The 18,472-nt window shown below is 45.4% G+C and overlaps 1 protein-coding gene across 1 annotated transcript in view; it reads right to left on the reverse strand.

The window, feature by feature from the left end:
* The window catches only part of PAX2 (paired box 2), a 76,527-nt gene that overhangs the window by 8,533 nt on the left and 49,522 nt on the right, over positions 1–18,472 (reverse strand). The window contains exons 5-7 of the mRNA XM_031554575.1: positions 16,989–17,164; positions 15,088–15,214; positions 2,720–2,929 (exon numbers count right to left, since the gene is read on the reverse strand). Coding sequence (XP_031410435.1) covers positions 2,720–2,929; positions 15,088–15,214; positions 16,989–17,164 — 513 coding nt within the window. The remainder of the gene's footprint in view (positions 1–2,719; positions 2,930–15,087; positions 15,215–16,988; positions 17,165–18,472) is intronic.

Below are 18,472 nucleotides of genomic sequence, written 5' to 3' on the forward strand. Positions count from 1 at the left end.
AAAAAAAAAAAAAGAAAGAAAAGGAAAAACTAAATAAATTAAGATAATCTTTCCCCTGCAGCTGCTGTGAGATTTACAGCTCAACATCCAGTGCTGTCTACTGAGATCTCAGCCTGTTCTGCCAACCAAAGCCTTTCATGTTCCTTATGTTCCTTAGGTTAGCTGTAGCTCACCAAGAAGTTTGTGCCAATTGTTGCTCCTTTCTGAAGAAATACTTATTCTTAGAGAGCTGGAGTCTGATTTACTTTTGGAAGTGTGACAATTTAAGGATGTCCCACTGACACCAGTGGAATCACTGGAATTGTGCTGGGATGTGTGATGGGAAGAATAAGAATTGCTGTAGCTTGACTAGCGCAGAACAGTAACTGATAAGCAGGCCCTGGAACAAGCATGGATGTTGTCAGGGGTGTCAGAAATAAGTAACAGTTACATAGCAGAGCGAAAACAAAATCAACGTGGAGAATTACCCCTGGGGGAGGAAATTTCTCCAGTATTAGGTGGGCTAAAGCAGTGTCATTGCTTTTGTAGGTCTTGACTAAAAGGTTGCTGAGCTGATTTGCTCAAGAAAAAGGAAAAGTAAGTTCTTTCTCCCTGAAGAGATTCCTGAGCCACAGCTGACATTCCCAGCTCACTTTGTCTGAGATAATGGCCACAGAACTGCTAGACAGAGATCGAGCCATTTTCCAGCCACTCCCCAATATTGATGAAAATAAATATATAATGCTTTGAGGACTTATATTCTACACTCTTCTACTCTTCTAAATCACCGGCGTTGCTTTAGTGATTTGTAGATACACATTAAGCAGTATGACTAATGCCTACTAGATGTAGTTCTTTTTTCTCACATTCTTTTAAGGGAAGTAATTTTTGTGCTTCAAATTCATGTATTTTTGGTTTTCTATATTCACCAGTCTGAGATGTAACAGCAGGTGATGAGTGAGAAAACAGTGTCACTGAAAAGTTAGAGAGAACATTGTGTAGTAACAGGCATAATTAATTCACTTTGACACTTCCATTCAAGTGGGAATACGTACACGCTCACTCTGCTACCTGATCTGCACGCATACGCCCCTGTGTTTTTATTCAGATGTGAGCTTACAGAAACTGATATTCAAAATGCAGTGTGGAAGATTTGCTGGGAAGTGATTGTCTGTCAAAATCCCAATCTTGTAGATAACAAACAAGTACAGTATCACTAAAGTGACTGAGAGTCCTGCAGAGGGACTCTTAAGTACTGCTACATAGAAGCAACCCCCTTCCACTGCCTCCTCTCTCTTGTTTACCAGGTAAACAAGATTATTAAATTATTGCACTGGAGGGTTATGGCAAAACTAGCATTATACCATGCTTCCAGTTCTAGTCACACTTCCTTCTCCTAGGGCCTTCTGAAGGAGAACTGCATCTTCGTCACCCTGCCTTTCTTTGAGCTTTTGAACACTTTCTTCCAAGTCTAATTCTCCGTAAAGGTCCTAAAGCAAGTTCCTCTGCTGAAAAACAGTGACTTCTAGCTTAGAGAGTGGTCATGTATGACAGCATCCCCATTGAACCACATTGTTGGAGAGAATCTGTCAGTATAAGCCCTGGCTTAAAGGAATACCTGGAGCTTAGGGGCTCTTATTGGCTGCAGTAAGATTTGGACAGTGTTATGAACACAAAATTCTTTTCTGTAGTTGCTTGCTACTGTCCTAGAGGGAGGTTTGGAAACACAAATATCATCTAAGAAGACAAAGGCAGGATGTTAGATCAAAAGAGAAAAAAATGATAGGAACATGAAAGAGGCAGAGGTAAGATATGTTTCTTGAGCACTGTGGAACTGTGGTCTGCACTCTGAAGAACTTGCCCAAATTATGTTCCTTGGCAGTGGAGTGACAACACTCTCAGTCGTTACCTAAAAAGATTGCCACTATTTTATCCAAGCCACGTCTGAGCTTCTGCAGCAATGACACTTCAGTCACCTCACACAGGAACTTCCCTTTTACCTTCCTTAAACTCCGCTCTCCTTTCTCCCCTCCAGCCTGCTGCTCCTAAGTGCTCCATTTTTGCCACCTATTTCTGTCCTTCCCTTGAAGGCCACCACCACAGGTCTGCATGTGCTTGACTTCAGAGTCTCTAACCAACCCTTTCTGGTCATGACATACAGACCGTGCCTTTTGTCTTGACTGCCTGGTCTATCACATGAAGGTGCCAGCGAAGCAGCTGCCTCAGTGCAGCTCACGGTGTAGCTGGTGTGCTGCTCACCTACTGACTACATACTGCTCTCACTTGGTAGCTTTCACAAGCCATGCTGAACAACCATGCTAGCAGTCTCAGGGCTGGCTAACTTAGTCAAGCTTCAATCATCTACCTTATGCTAGTGCACAGAAGCCTTGCTGGGCCCACTGTACACAGGCGCATTATGGTTATGGAGACAATGCAGGATTTTGCTGTACAAACTTCCCTACTAAGCCCCAAGCCCAGCCAGGTGGGACACCCAGTCACTTCTATACTGTTACAGCTTTTTTTCCCATTCTATTCTGCAAAAATGAAGGACAAGCATGAAATCTCCCTGTGACTCTCCATGGAGCTGAGAACGCATGCTGCATACACAGAATAAGAACGCCACTGCTCTGCTTCCCACTTGCACTCAAAGAGCTTGCAGCATTTACTGGTCTCCCCATCAGGTGAAACTGACCCCATTGCCTGCAGCATCCCCGCTGAGTTTGTGGCCAAGGCCGGTTACCTGCTATCAGAGGCTGGCTGCTGGACTGCCCAAAGTGGGCACCATGATGAAGGAAGGCACTGTAGCAAGGCGTGGACGCATCGTCTGAAAGGGTCATGTGGAAGGGCTGAAGCTCAGCCTGCCCAGAGCCGACCGGCGTGGTGGGGGTGAAAGGGGTGAGAGAGGCTCCATGAGGCTCTTGCTTTATACTGAGGGGAGAGGAGAGGTTTTCTGTGGTAGGGTAAGGGATGGACACAGACAGACAAAGGGAACAGGGGGAGGAAGAGGAGGGTGGGAAGGGAGGAGAGGAAGAACAAAATGGGTAAATGAAAATGAAGTGGTTAAAATCTACAGGGAAACTAATTTAAAAACAAAAATAAAAATAAAAAAGGTTAGGAGTAGATCAGAGGAGCCAGTGCTGAGACAACAGCAGTAAATGCACCCGGGGGCTAGGCTCGGACTGCAGTGATGCCTCTGCAGGGCAGCAGGGTATGAGAAAATGGAGTGCAGTGGCAGATGGGAGGAATGGGATGCAGGGGAGTGTGGGAGTGAGCATGCGGGAGAGGGAGGACAGGAAGAAGCATAGGGTTGGGAAGGAGGAGAATGCTCTGAAGCTTCTATGCTCCCTTTCCTGCTGTTTTCTCTTGCTCACATGACGATGCTATGCTCACACAGTTTGGCCCAGGGAATTATACCCCTTTGTCTCTCAAACCCAAGGCTATCTTCCCCAGGACTGCAGCATGGTTATGAGCATCTGTTAAAGAAGATGCTCGATGTGATGGCCAAAGCTTGTCAGGTCAAGCTCCTTAAAAGCTTTGACAAAAGAGGTGCAGCTGAAGTTTGTGGTGGTTAAAATGAAGAATTGAGCTGTGCCATTAAATAGGTAAATAAATAGATAAATAATCAACTGATCTTTCTTACAGTGGCATGCACTCAGTACTGCCTTCTGGTAGTTCCTAGAGTACAGTGTTTCTAGACAGACAGGCTGATGAACAGATAGAATTGAGGAGAGAAAATGTGGGAAACTTATACAAGGTCTCATTTTCACTGCTGTTCGCATTGGACCTCCATTTCTGATGTGCAGATTTGCACAAGCATAATAGATACAGATCTGAAGCTGCTCCTAACTGAGCTCCCAGGTAACAGGTCTGGGAATTGTAGAACTCTGTGCCCTAAAGTGTGGTACTGCACTGTTGGGTCAGCAGCCATGGAGTCCTGCACTTAAACACCTGAAAGAGAAGCACGGATGACATGCTCGCACAAGGTCCAAACCATCTCTCAAACCAACCACCCAAAGCCAATTAATAAAGGCCATCTCTCTGCCATCATGGCAAGTATTGCCAATGGTATATAAGTTAGTTGTGGTGGTTTTGATTTACACAGAGATACAAACGAGACGTATAATTAGATGATAAATCTGGCCTCATTAAAGTAGAATTGGCATTAACTGACTCTAGGCACGTTATTGTGAGGCTGCAGAGCTCACCTAAACAATTAAGGGCTGGGCAGTTTCTGTTTGTGAATGCTGTTTATCCTGAGGCATTTGTTTCCAAAGGTTTGTTACCTAGCAAAAATGATAATTTTCCATCTGTGTTCTCCTCCAAGTGCCTCTAACCTAGATGGCCGTCAAGGATCTATGAGCTGTGAGACTCCTTTGCAGCAAAGACATATGGTCGTGGGTCATTTGACTAGTAAGGATCAGTTGTGGCCAAAAGATGTGCAGTTCCCATTTGTTTAGATTATGTATTGGAAGCCTCTGGTATGCTCAGTGGGGACTGTTGTTTCTTCTCCCTTTTTGCCATTGGAAGTTCTGTTGGGCAAGGAACTTTTCTTAGGGATGTGATGAACAGAAGCTGGAGTCTGCGGTGATTATTACGCAGTTAATTAGTGTAACCAGAGTGAGCAGCACGTCAGCTTCCAGGCACTGCTTTTTACTATTGGATACTGGCCTACAGTCCTGCAAGTGAGTCCTTGTAAGCCAGTGCCCAGGCAGTAGATGGAGAACCCCCAAAGCTATTTCTCTTCTGGCTCTATTGTCATCAGATGGCAAGAGAGTGTACAGATCTAGCAAAATAAACTGGGGAGACCTTGGTTCTGGGCATTTTCCAGTCTCCTTGCTGCTCTCTGTGCTGTGCAGGAGACGGCAAGTGTAGGGAGCTGTTGGGGAGAAGATGGACGCGGGAAATGTGGGTGGGCAGAAGCAAGAGGTGCTGTGGGCAGAGGTTAATCCTGTTTGCACAGCCCCTGGGCACGTTGGGTTTCCTAGTCCCTCCCCTGCTTTATTTCTCTTTTAAAGCATGGAATTTTCAGCTATAATCCTTCCTAAACCGTGGCATTTTTCAGGCGCTCTGTGTAAGTGAAACCATAATCTCTGGTAAAACAGACTGCTTAAGCTGCTGTAGCATTAGGACAATCTGATCCAGCCCCTGGATTTCCGCTCTGCCCAGCCACCACAGAGAGGATTTCAGCCTGAAAGACTGCCTAAAGCCCTCACGATGGGAACAACAGTGCCAGGCCTTGCCTTGCAAAGCTGTGCAGGGTTAAGGGACCAGAAGCTATTTGTCCCGGTGCTCTGAGGCTATTAAAGCCCCTGTCAGGCTCACTGCAGAGATGAGCCCAGCCTTCTCTTGAGCACATCAAGGCTTATGAAGAAAAATTCCTCACACCTTGCAGACGCAGCACCACTTAGTGCAGGGGGATAAAGAAGTCAAGAGCAAGATGGCAAAGAGAACTGGGACATAGTGCTGCTGAGCACTGCTCTCTAAGAAAAGCAGAGGGTAGAGGAGGGCAAGGTGAGACAGTAAATGTTTGCACAACCACACCTCAGACTTTCACATGTCTATTTGTATGTCTGTCTTTCAGTTTCCACTCTGCAACTGTGTGGACATAGTTTATATCCCATGCATCGTTACTGGTGGATGGCGCTTATGAATTTTACCCTTCTGTTGTCCAACTCTTCACTGACTGAAAGCACCTGGATTCTGTCTCTGATATAACCCACACCCCTTTGTGCTGGAATAATTGCCCCACCAGTGAATTACAGCTTCAAACTGTGTCAGTACAGACGAGATCAATTGATTGATCTATCTATCCACCTGTGAGTGACACAGTCCCATTTTTCATTTTAACCATCTCAAACTTCAGCTGCACCGATTTTGTTTTTACTTCTGATTTTCTCCAGTCTCTAATTATTTTTTAGTATATGGGATGGAGAACAGGGAAAGAAGCTCTGTACTTGGTCTTTCCTGCCACAAGTCCTGCTAGGGCCTGCAAGCCAGCTCTCCTGGCACTTCTGAGTCTCATGGGGGTCCCTTGGTGAGATGGTACTGGGGATCCCAGGATATCTAACAGTATCTTACTAGTATGGAAATGGACCTGCAAGTGGCTGGGGGATGGGATGAGGTGCAGCCCTTCTCCAGGGGAGCAGAAAGCTATTCATCTTCCAGGCTTCTTTCTTCTAAAAGGTACACAATAGCCTTCTTTCTAAACAAACAAATATCACACAATATCACGGACGGGGAAATTTGAAAGGGTCAGCAGGGTGGGGATATATCTGGAAACATAGCAGAGGACTACATATTTTCTGCATCTCCAGCTCCTTTCTTTCTGACTGTACTTGCTGAGTTATGGCTGTTTTTCTTCCTTTCTAACCCTCTCCTCTGTTATTCTGGCGGAGAGCTAGAACCGGTGATCTCTGGCCTAAATTCCCCCTGAGAATGAAGGGATTTTGGCCAGACAGGGTGAGAGGAAGATTCACAGCTTTGGGTTCCTACAGAGACTCATCTCAGCTTTTATCGTGCTCTCTGCTGCTGAAGGGAAAGAAGCAGGGGGGTTCACAGGACTAGATAAGCGGCTTGCTTTTCACTGCTGGTTTCCTGGAAGATAAGCTGGCTGCCTTTAGTGCTCCTTTTCTTTGCAGTAAAGGAAGAATATCAGGATGGCACATCCCTACAGAGGAGTTGGCTTGTGTGCTTCCACTTGACAACACTGCACACGGTCTTGATAGTGTTTAGAGTCCTTCACCTTTTCCTGCCGTCTTTCTAAAATATTTTCATGATCTCAGTGCCTCATTCTCTTTGGAGCACGTACCCTTACGGCATCCCCCAGGGATCGGCTTAGTCTGTGAGGAACTCAGCACAGAGAAGATGTACACAAGGTCACGCAGGAAGCCTGTGTCAAAGCTGAACCTTATGTCAGGTGGTTTGGGACTCTTTGCTTGTACCCACCACTGAAGTTTTCCATATTTACATTTCTCCTGTGCTAATAAATTCCTTAGAAAGGTTTCAGTGTGGCAAGCGGAATGGGAGGGGGTTCTCAGTGTTCATAAACTGTGCATTTACACTACAGTCTGTGGAGTTGCATTGCTTCATCTCATTGAGAATCTTGGCTCAGAAAAGTCATGCAAAAGACCAGACTGGACTAACACAGCCTGTCTTGACTTCTGTTTTCTGCCATGTCAGAAGAACCACTTTTCCTAGCTTTATTTTGCAAGAGCATTATGCAGGTGGCACTGAAGATAAAAATCATTTTTTTTCCTTCTCTGTTTAGTAACAGACCTTTGCTAGAGCAACTAGAAAATATGTAAAAACTAGCCTACTTCTCGTTGCACATTTCTTGCCTTCTCTTTAAACTTGTGCTGACTGGAGAATAAATTTTTCACATCTGGGTTTTATTTAATTTCTGCAAGATCCATCCAGATTCCTAGCCCAATACTTAACTCATGGATTGATTAAATATATGCTTAAAGAAAAAAAAAAAATAATAAAAAAGGATTGAAAGAATTGAAAGAATTGCTCTTGGATTGCTTTCCAAGAAAGTAAAAACTGTTGATACCATGATGTCAAATTTTTAAACCCATGAACCCTATTTTTTACAAAACTGAATTCTACAAATCCATATTTTTCATCTGATCTAATTGCTGCTCTCCATGTAATCTGACTTGCTACCTCTATCTGTTACTTCAGAGAGAAACTGACCTTTCATAGCCATCATACCTAGCTAAACATGGAGCTAAACATCTTTGAAACTGGTTGAATACTGTTCAAGTCATTCATTCGAGAACTCCACTGAAGTCAACTTTCTGTGGCTCTAACTACATTTGTTTGCAGAGGGAACTGATAGAGGAAGATGCACTTCTAAGTCAGAGGGAAAAAGTTGTGCCTGTACATTTGGCACACACAAGTTCAATGGGTTCGTACTGTTGTCCCCTTTCTTGCATCCCAGCCCATTCGGGTGTTGCCTTTATAGATTACAGTCCACCTTAAGTGAAGCATGTGCTCACACTCCCTGGTGGGCAGGGACTTGAATGTTACATCTTAAACAAAATGCTTTTGAAATATATACTGGGAAATGTAATTAGAACAGAGCACATTATTTTTTCACGCAGTTCATACAACAAAAAGGTGTCTCCCCAGCTTTCATCACAAGGACAGTCTGCTGATCAGGGGATCGGATAGATCTTTCTGGGGAGTCCAGGGCAATCCTACCCCTACAAAGAGGGGCCAAAGATTGCCCTAAGCTCTCCATTTCTCTGAAAGACTGCAGTGGGCAATTTTAATTGTACAAGCAGCTGGCCTGGTTAAATCCAATAGAGTTGATGGAGATCAAAAGTTATTAACATCTGCTGACAGCTGTTGCTTAACTCAAATATAAAGCACAGTCTTTGCTGTCAGTGAGCAAATATCTACATCACAGAAATTTTCATCATAGCCAAACTTGTTCCTTCATTTAGCCTCAAAAGAAAAGGCAGAAACTGAATTGTTGGGAAGACTGTGTAACTCGTCTCTATAAAGGAAGTCCCTTTTTGTCACAGCGTGTGGCAGCCTAAATGGCACCCCTTGCTAAGGAAATTGGACAGGGATTGCCAATTGACTGCTCTTGCTGTAACGCTTATGCTAATTAAGGAAGGCATTATTTCCTTCGGTCCCATCCATTTCTGGGTTCCTCAGTTCACTGTGCTTTCAGGTCCATGAGCTGCCTTCTTCAGCATCATAAAGTTATTGTTAGTGAAGCTCCCATTGGAAGCATGGCAATAGTTTGTGTGATTCCTGTTTTCCCCTGCTATTTCTGTCAGTTCCAGGGATCATTCATCTGATCATCCGTCACCCTCGGCCATTTGGTCTCAGGGAATAGTAGTAACACCTTTTGCCGTTCCAAATTCCTTAACGTGATGAGAAGATATTATCTCTTTTTAGATATGGGAAACAGTTGATGAGATTTGGAGGCTATGAACACCTACTTTTGCCACTTCCTCAACTTAAGTAGAGGCTTGCAGCTTCCTTGCAGAAGCAAGCACTTACTTCAGAAGTGCAGAATATGGAACTCGGTGTCGTTCCTCATCCTCTCTGTCCCTCAGCAATTCCATGTGCTTAATTTGGCACATTTCCATCCTCACAGAAAATGTCTCATTTATTATTCCTTTATGGCGGGATCATAGCAGTCACACAGCAGCCGTGTGAGTGATTATCATATTCCATTTCTGGGACACTGGGGTGGCCAGAGATGTGCCTAACAGGCTGCTTGGCTGCCGTAGCCATGATAGTGAGCAGCAGGCTGCTGGTCTTCATCAGGAGGATTCACCATCACCAAAGCCAGTGCGTGGCCCTTGGCAGTTCGTTAGAGAAGCCTTGAGTCAGCTCATTCAAGCCAGAGCTGTTGCTCACTGGTGTCAGAAGCTGAAGGAAGTCAGAGAAGTGGAAATTTTCACCAGTATGAACAAGGAATGAACTCACTCTCAGTGTAACAATAAAAGTACAACTGAGTTTAATGGTCAGTTTCCATCATTATTGAAAAAAGCAAGCTGGATTAACCAGTTTCACATTTGCACTATTTGGCTCTTTTCTAAAAGGCTGAATTTTAGGATGGTAATAAGAATTTAGACAAATACGAAATTTACAGTAAACGTGGTTATTTCATTTTTTGCTAAGTAGGTGAATTGCATCTGTGCATATTTATTTAAGAAATTATGTTGTTTAACGTAATTTGTTTTTACATATTATTATATGGGAAAATAATGAATGATGAGTCCATATTATTATTTTATTAGATTATTAACACTTTTTTTTTCTGTGTGATTTGTGTCAAGTTGTATTTAATGGAAATTAGAATTCAATTAAAAACAGTATTTGCAATTTATTCGTGCTAATTACATAAAATGACCATAAGTTTCCTGACTTCCCAAATATATTGAATCAAAAAAAGGCAAGCCTTTCTAAGCAGGTTTTGCATTAAAAATGACTTATTAAATGAAGGAAAAGATATATATATATATATGGAGGAAAATGAAGTGATTATAGAACCTGATTTTAGAACTAATAGATCTCATCCTTTCACACCAAGTTTAATTCACTCACTGACAGAGGAAAACAAATGTTCCTGCTTTTTCAAATCCTAGTTTGTTTCTTAGTTTTGAATGGCCTGGTTATTGAACAGAACAAAATTCTCTTCAGTTCACTCACTAAGCTGAAACGAAGGAAATATTATCTTTTCACCTTGCAGGAGGTTAAGGTCTTCAAAAGATGGTTTATCATTTCAGAAAACTTTGGACCCAGGTGTCTAGCCAGCCATTTCTCCGTGCTTAGCATCCCAACTTTCTTAAAACTGTCAGGTGCTTTTTAACTACTATTTTTGCATGACTTTTAGACATATCAAATAGCCTTAGATCCAGTAACTAGAATTATTTTTGCATACATTCATGTTGAAAATAGTAACTGAATTTTAAACATTGATGTAATGCAAAAAAATCTGATCCCATGCCAGAGATGAAGGCCTGGAAGAAAGTGAGACCTATGGAATCTGTGCTTGTTTGGTGCCTTTGTCTGACGGATCGTGAGTGGTTGTTGTCATTATTTCTCACCCTGGATATTATTTGTTTTCCTTGGGAAAAATGTATTTCCCAGTGAAAAGGAAACATTTTCTATACAGAACCTGGTTGCTAGTTTGGTGAGCGATAAAGATTTTAAATTATACCTGTTCTTGTTTATAGAGACTAACCATGGCACAGAAGAGCTCATAAACTTCCTCACAGGAAGAGAAGTGCACACATATTCCCACTGGGGTCAGCGTTAGAAGTTGGTGATGTGATTTTTTTTTTTTTGCTTTCTTTTCTTGGGCATCACTTTTGCCTCACTCCTCTTTGTAGATCACACTGTTGCAGTGGGCTGGAAAACGAAGTCTATTTAGTTAAAACTGCCAGGATTTAATTAAGTCCATTGTATTTGATTTCCCACAGTGCTGCCTTTCTGCTGGATAGGCTCTGGGCTAGCTTGTGGAGTGGGAAAGGACTGTTCACAGCTATTAACCCAAGTCTCCAGAACTAAGTCTGGTTTGAAGATACCTCACTTCAGGTACATACATTCCAAAAGACACAACTTCCAGTAGTATTTAAAGAGAGATCTCAAGGATTCTAGGCTTTGTAAACAGTTTCTGCTTTTAAAGTACTCCTGTTGCCAGTGACTAAAAAGCGAGATTCTCCTCTGCTCACCTCTGGGGTGTTAGCTGCTGAGTACTGCCCAGAAATCAAAGACCTGTGCAAAGTGCTGGACGAAAGAAAGCTACTGAAGTTTTCTGTGTTTGCCTAGCCCTGTACAGATTTATACTGCCTGATCTGTTTGCCTTCAACAGAAATAACTGAAGTAGAAAGTCTCTGATTAACAGATGTCTTGTCTTAGTGTTGAACTGCATGTAAGTGCCTCATACTGGTATGATTAACTTTGGGTCTTTGCTTCTAAGAAACCTGACTGTATCCAAAGGTATTGCCCAAGAAACTGTCAGGAACTTTGCCAGTTTGACTGTCATAGACATGCAACATGAGGCAAGGTGGAGCTGGCTCATAGGAAGAGATGAGATCATGTTCTCAGGCAGCTTTTAAGAGCTTTCTCTCTGGTACTTCATGTGAAAGTTGCAAATGCCTGCAGTCTTTTCTCTATAAAGGGCAGTGGAAACATATTTCCTGTCCTAGTGAGTTCGTATGACCAGAACTTGATGACTAGGACTTTGGGGAGGGCTTTCCTGCATGCTGGGGAGGTGGCTGCCAGCATTTCTAGCTCTCGGTTCTATGAAGCACACAGACAGCTAAAGGGATTTTAGCATCATCTGTATTTAATATTTCAGTTACTTATTATTGAGGTTTTAATGTTTGGAGGGGCACGTTCTTAGACCTGTGAGAGCTGAGAGAACGTGCTCAGGCATACTAGTCATGAGCCAGAGAAAGGAGGACTTTCTCTAAGGTCTTCGGAAAGGGCAAGAACCCAGTGTCAGACAGCTTCGGTTTGGAAAGAGCTAGTGGTATCTTTTCTGCCTGGGAAGACTGAGCTCGGGAAACATTCTTACATCCTGAAATAACTGCACACAGAATTTGTACGCCGTATGGGTGGATTTGTTTCAGACATCACTTGGGACAAGAGCAGAGATATATTCAGAGCTGACACTACAGTAGCAAACCAGGCAGCCAGCAATTCTGTACTCACTATGATGCCAATATCCCTTCTTGAGAGGAATTCCCAGCCTCTTTCTTGGCTCCTGCCCAGAGGTAGATCAGGAGGCAGCCCTGAGTTCCTCACCTCTCTGGTCCTTCCTTAAAGCACTGCCCATCCCCACAGCAACATATCAGGAATCATTCATCTTTAATAGATTACGCAAATCAGGGATACTCGATCAATGAAGATCAATAATTGCAACCATTTAATTGCCAACAAAAACATTTTAAGAATGAACATTATCTGAAGTCCTTTCTTGGGTAATGGCACCATTAATCCAAACATTGGATCCTGGCCTAAGTGTAGAGGAAAAATCCTCTGCCCTTCTTTCCCCACTGCTTTTCAGGGTGTTGAGTCTTTTTTCCCTTTTCATTTCCACTTTCTGAGTTTCCCCATCATTACCACCAGTGAACATCTCCCAGCACTAATAGTTCTGCTTTTGTTACTCTGCGCTGATTGAAATGTTGCATACAGATTGAGATGTTAGCACTAAGTTGCCACCTGGGAATGTCAAGCTGGGTTTGAAATGAACTTTTCTCACTCTTGGATCCAGATGGATCAGATGGGGATATTCTTGAGCCGAGCTGGGAGTTTTGCAGAAAGCAGGGTGGGGATGGCGCAGGATGTGGGGGACAAAGAGGAGACTTTCTGCCTCAGCCCACAGCCTCTTCTATGGGGCCAAATCTGTCTCCTCTTGTTCATTTCTGAGAGTCAGATGTACAGAGCTCATGCAGTGTCCCCAGCCTTCAGAAATTCAGTTACCATGTCAGTAGCCTGAAATGCTCCATCTCTTAGAAAGGAGGACTGAAAAAGATTACTTTAATGGCCCTATTGAATATTAAATTGTGATTGTAGGCACCTCACCTTTCAATCCAGCTAAGGGAATCTGCATTCCATGAAGGAAGGGCAGTGCTGCTTTCCTGTTGGCTTTGCCCCCCTTGCAGAGGGAAGTGTTTCCTGTAAGAGTTGTAGATCTGCTAAATGGTAGGCAGACACCAGCTGAATGTTCTCTTGCACATGCAAATACAAAGATGGAACAGTTTTGCCATAGCTAAGCCATTCTCTGGTTAGCTAAGAAACTGTTTGGCTACAAGGATCCTGGGTCAAGCCTGATAGCAGAAAAGGCCTTGAGAAGTCAGTGGTGTCAAGCTTTCTAGGCAGTTCTTAAATATGCAGTTCACCTCCACATGGCGCTCCATGCTATACTGCAAACCTCACACTGGATCCTCTGTGTCTTTGCCTTGTGAGGCAGAGTCTTGAGTGGGGGAGTCTTCAGTTTTGGACCCCTTACTACAAGAAAGACATAGAGGCCCTGGAGCACGTTCAGAGAAGGACGACAAACCTGCGCAGGGACTGGAGCACAGAACTTATGAGGAATGTCTGAGGGATTGCTCAGTCTGGAGAAGAGGAGGCTCAGGAGAGACCTTATTGCCCTCTACAACTCCCTGAAAGGAGGTTGTGGCAAGGTGGGGGTTGGCCTCTTCTCCTGGGTAATAGCGCTAGGACAAGAGGGGATGGCCTCAAGTTGTACTAGGGAGGTTCAGGAAAAACTTCTCTGAAAGAGCACTCAGACACTGGAATGAGCTGCCCAGGGAGGTGGTAGAGTCACCGTCCCAGGAGGTGTTCAAGGCATGGGTAGATGTGCTACTAAGGAACATGGTTTAGTGGGCAACATTGATGGTAGGTGGACAGTTGGACTAGATGAACTTAGAGATCTTTTCCAACTGTAATGATTCTACGATTCTGTCTAGGATAGCTGCTACTGATCCTGCCTGGTCTCAGAGTTCCTGGTAGCCAAATATTGCATGCAACATCATCCCTTTGCTCAGCATTTGCTGAACAATCAGCCCGCATCAGCAATAATGCTGTTAGCTGCAGCTTCTACAAGGAAAAACAACTGAGCTAGAAACTGCTGTTTGTTCTGGGCCACCAGAGGCCTGCTTTTGGCCTAAGAGGCAACAAAGATTTATATCTCTGCCATAACTTACTTGTCAACTATAGTGTGAGATTTCTGGAGGGGCCACAGTGATTGTAAGGCAAGAGGGAAATATCAAGGAGGGGCAAATCCCTTGGGCCTCGCTGGCTGCTTAAGCAAGTTAGGAGAAGGGCAGCATATGAGAGAGAGCAGCAGCAACTGAAGCTTTAGAAGAAGGGGCTTTGGTAGCAGAGCGTCTCCTTATGGCTCAGACATGCATGAGCTAGGCCATCTAACAGGGAGTGCCGTGTCACCAGGCTGGCTGATGCCGCCAGCAGAGAAAGTGTCTGTGGAGCAGCAGCTGCCCAAATTGCCTCCTACTTCTGCCATCCCAGTTCCTCTGCTGCCTTGCACTTGCTATCATTTCTTCCCTCCCAGCCACACCTGGATTTCATGTGCCCACAAGTAAGGGAAGGAGGGAGGCTGTGAACAACCTTCTTTTGCCAGCTGCTATTAGAGACTCCTGGCCTTACAGAAGTCACGGTCATAGTTCAGCAGACCTCAGTACTTAGTTTGCAACGCCCGTTCCAAATGCCGGGGCTGAAGAAAACTTAAATTAGTATTTCTCCCAAGAAAACCAAATGCATAGGTGAACTATGAACCTCTCATTCACAGACACAGAGGGAAAAGTCACAGTGCACATGTGGACATAGCTGTGCTTCTCCAGCAGCCATCTCTAAGCCACGGGGCATACAAGTGCCGGCTTCACACTCAGGGATGCCTGTCTGTGAGTCACACCTGGGCACATCCAGGTGTACCCCATAATGCCAGCACTGAATTGCAAGCTTCCCTTGGCCCCTAACTTCCTCCACAGTCTTTCTGTCTCTGTCCAAATTTGCCAGAGAGGGGTATCTTGTATTAGCAGAAAAAGCAGAAGCTAATGGTGATGAGGGAAATAAATTAAAAGCTTGGTTCTGCTGTTTGGTCAGGCAGCTTACCGGTCACCACAGGGTACGTCTGGGGTCCTGACACATTTGTCCCCAGGTCTGGGTTAGCAGAGGTGGATAGACTTGATTTGACTTCATCGAGACCAGGGGTCAGAGCTGGGAGGGAGTACTCATTACCCTGGGGAAGAGAGGAGAAAGACAGCTTGCTATTGATGCGCTGAGAGAAAGGGAGCGGTGTCAGATGGGAGGGAGGAAGAGGAGAGATGCAAACCCCTGCACAGATGGAAGAGGAGGAGGAGGAGGAAATGGAGAAGATGAAGTGACAAGAGGGCTGCAGGGGGGGGACCTGGGATGAGCTATTCCACCCTCCTGCGTGTTGCTGTGGAGGGGATGAGGGGTCAGGCCGGGCATGGAATCTGCCTCCATTTCTGTGACATGGCCAAGCCTTCGTTCAGCGCTGTGGGCAGAGGGGACACCCACCTATACAAGCTCGGGGGGGACAAAGGAGAGATGTTTGCCCCGGTGACAAGGACACTTGGGGCAGAAGATGGCTGTGGCGTGACTGGGACGTGGGGCTGAAGGAAGCAGCCGGTGCCGGCCCCTTGCAGCCAGCTCTGTCCCCTGTGCCGCTGCCCCTGTCCTAGCTCTTTAAAAACAAACAAAGAAGCCTCATCCTCTGCCTCTGTCACTCTGTGCACTGGGGTATGAAATTGGGGAGGGGGGAGCCACATGGCTAACAGAAGGGTGGGAGGGGGAGAGCCATTGAATCTGAAAGGGTGTCCTGTCCGAAAGGCTCTGGTAATTGCCTTTTTATTGTGGCAGCCTCCGGACCAGACGCGGGAGCTGGAGAAACCGGGAAGGCTACAGAACAGCAGGAAAAGTTGCTCTGATTAATATTACGTTAAATTAAAACTGATTTTCTGCTCTTTCTGCTGTGTTTTTTCCAGGCGCTTCCCCAGCCCCCTCCCCACGTCTCCCCCTCCTGCAGCAGGCTCCCTGCACACTGCCCCCTCCCCGCCCCATCCCTGCCTGCCTAGGACTGCCTCGTCATTTCCAATTCCTTCTCGTATTGATCTTCCTGTAGAAATCAGTTTTGTAATTAGCTGCAAATTAGGCCTTCTACTGGGGGTGAGCCTGCCCCCTGATTTATCACCAGAGTAATTCGCTGTGATCGGAGAGAAATTAAAATGAACTCAATTAGGCTTCGGATTTGCTTTATGGGCCCTGCTCAGAGTTTCAGGGGGAAAAATGACTGTGCTGGTGCTTAATAGTCTAATGAAAGTAAATAAAGGTTATTCATTGTAATAAACCCAGGGACTCTGGGATGAAGGGAGTCCACAGCCAACCTCTCCTTCTCTTCCTTTGTTGGTTTATGACTTGGGGCGGTTTAAAAAGACTTTTGATTTTCATTTTATTAAGACAAACAGCTTTTGGGATAAAAGGCCGGGAGAGCGGGGGAGGCGGGGAGAGGGGGGCAGTGCTGCAGAAGTGCAGAAAACTGGGCTGGAGACGGGAGTCAAGTCTCAGCCTTGGGCCGAGAGAGAAAACGCTCCAAGCCCAATTAAAGCTTGCGACTCACTGCTCCTGTGTGATGTGAGAGTGCGAGAGCTCCTGTGCTGTGCCGTGCCCTGCTGGCATTCGGAGCTGTGCAGTCACAGAGCGTGTGTGTGTGTGTGTGTGTGTGTGGTAAGTGACTGTGCCAGGGAAAGGAGCTGAGGTTTAGGGAGAGCACTATGCGTGTGGATGGCCAGTTCAGAATAGGAGACAGTTTGTGTCCACGTGTACATCAGTACAACTGGAAAGTGCTGTAAAATGTGAATGTGATGTATGTGCAGTGACAGGGCAGTGTGAGAGAAGGGGGTGAGGAAAGAGAGAGGGGCTTCAGTGAGGGAATCTCCCTGCCATCACCCTGCAGGCGCCTACAGGTCCGCATTCGCAGGCCGGGCCCTCACCTGCTCAGATTTGATGTGCTCTGATGTTTGAAAGACGTCAGGGTAAGAAGGACGCTCAAAAACTCGATCTAAAGCTTCCAGCTGCTGCTGGGTGAAAGTGTCGCCACGAAGGTGCTTCCGCAAACTGTCCACGCTGCTCTGGGAGTCTCCGTTGGGAACGGAGCCCTCGGATACATCTGCAGGGCACAGACAGAGAAAACAGGGAGTTAGCAGCACCCTGGCACGGGGCGGCAGCGGGTGCGGGCGAGAGCAGGGCAGCAGGAGAGGGGCCCTGTGCTGCACACGGAGCCGTGTTGCTCCAGGGGGACGGACTGCGGGCTGGGAAGCCCCTTCTGTCTGCTCTGGCTGCTGGCCTGCTCCGTGGGATGCTCCTGCCCGGTGTGAGCGAGGCTGTGGAGAATGGTGCTCAGCTCAGAGATGAGTTGCGGTTCCACTGATTTTCAGTGTTAAAAATTGCCAAATCTCCATTGCTGAGCATAAAATGGGAGCAAAGCACAGCGATTAGCATCGCTAGGAGGCTACCAGAGAGGCAGTTCACAGAAAATCTGGAGTGCTGAGGGTGGGCTTGCACTGCAGAGGGTTGAGGAAGCCTGAAATGGAGAAAGTCCTCTACTGCAGTCTGGAAGGGAGCAGTCTTTGTTGTTACTTCCCACTTCCGATACAAGCTGTATCGCCATTACAGTTTCCTTCTCATCTGATTATGGCCTTTCGTATCCCAGATGGGTTTTTCAACCCCTTGGATAACATGGATAATCCTGTACCCGACTTCATGTTTCAACAGAGAAGCTATGGAGCGCTCTGTCCAATTCAACACATATTACTTTCTGTTATGATCTCTGTCCCATTCTGCTACGTATTAGCTCATAATTTATCACAACCCATATTTCAGTTATAAAACTCCCTCCTAAAATATGTGAATCTTTGTCTGTGAGAGCCCCCCCTTCTACCTAAAATGAATTACTGTATTGCTTATCAGCCTTCCTTATAACCCTTTTTTCTTCCTAGGAAAAAAAAAGCCCCTTTTTTTTGGTAGAAGCATTACCAGAAATGCATCGCTGTCTCTGCAACAGCCCTCTAGAACAACCTAATCTCCTTGCACTGCCTCTGTCACCTTCCAGATGTCTCGGTCTCTGCTGTGCCATCCCATGTCTGTAAGAGCCCCTTCATCCCCTCTGAGATGAGTCCATTATAAATGTCCTGCCCCAAAGTGAATCACATCCAAAGTGAAGCTTTCCCTGTGATAAACCATCTTATCACCCACCTGTTTTTTTCCCTGTTATCCCCCAATTCAAATGAGGTGCATTTATCTCTGTTATAACCCCTTTTTATCTGAAGTGAGTGAGTCTCCCGCTATTAGCATCTGTCACATCCAAGGTGAGTCTGTCTGTTATAACCTCCTGTCCCAGCTGAAGTGAATCTTCCTTTGTCATAATCCTTCATCTCATCTGAGGCAAGTCTGCTCATTATAATCTTCTCCAACTGTG

This window comes from Meleagris gallopavo, chromosome 8, assembly GCF_000146605.3.
Source record: "Meleagris gallopavo isolate NT-WF06-2002-E0010 breed Aviagen turkey brand Nicholas breeding stock chromosome 8, Turkey_5.1, whole genome shotgun sequence".
Lineage (NCBI taxonomy): Eukaryota > Metazoa > Chordata > Aves > Galliformes > Phasianidae > Meleagris > Meleagris gallopavo.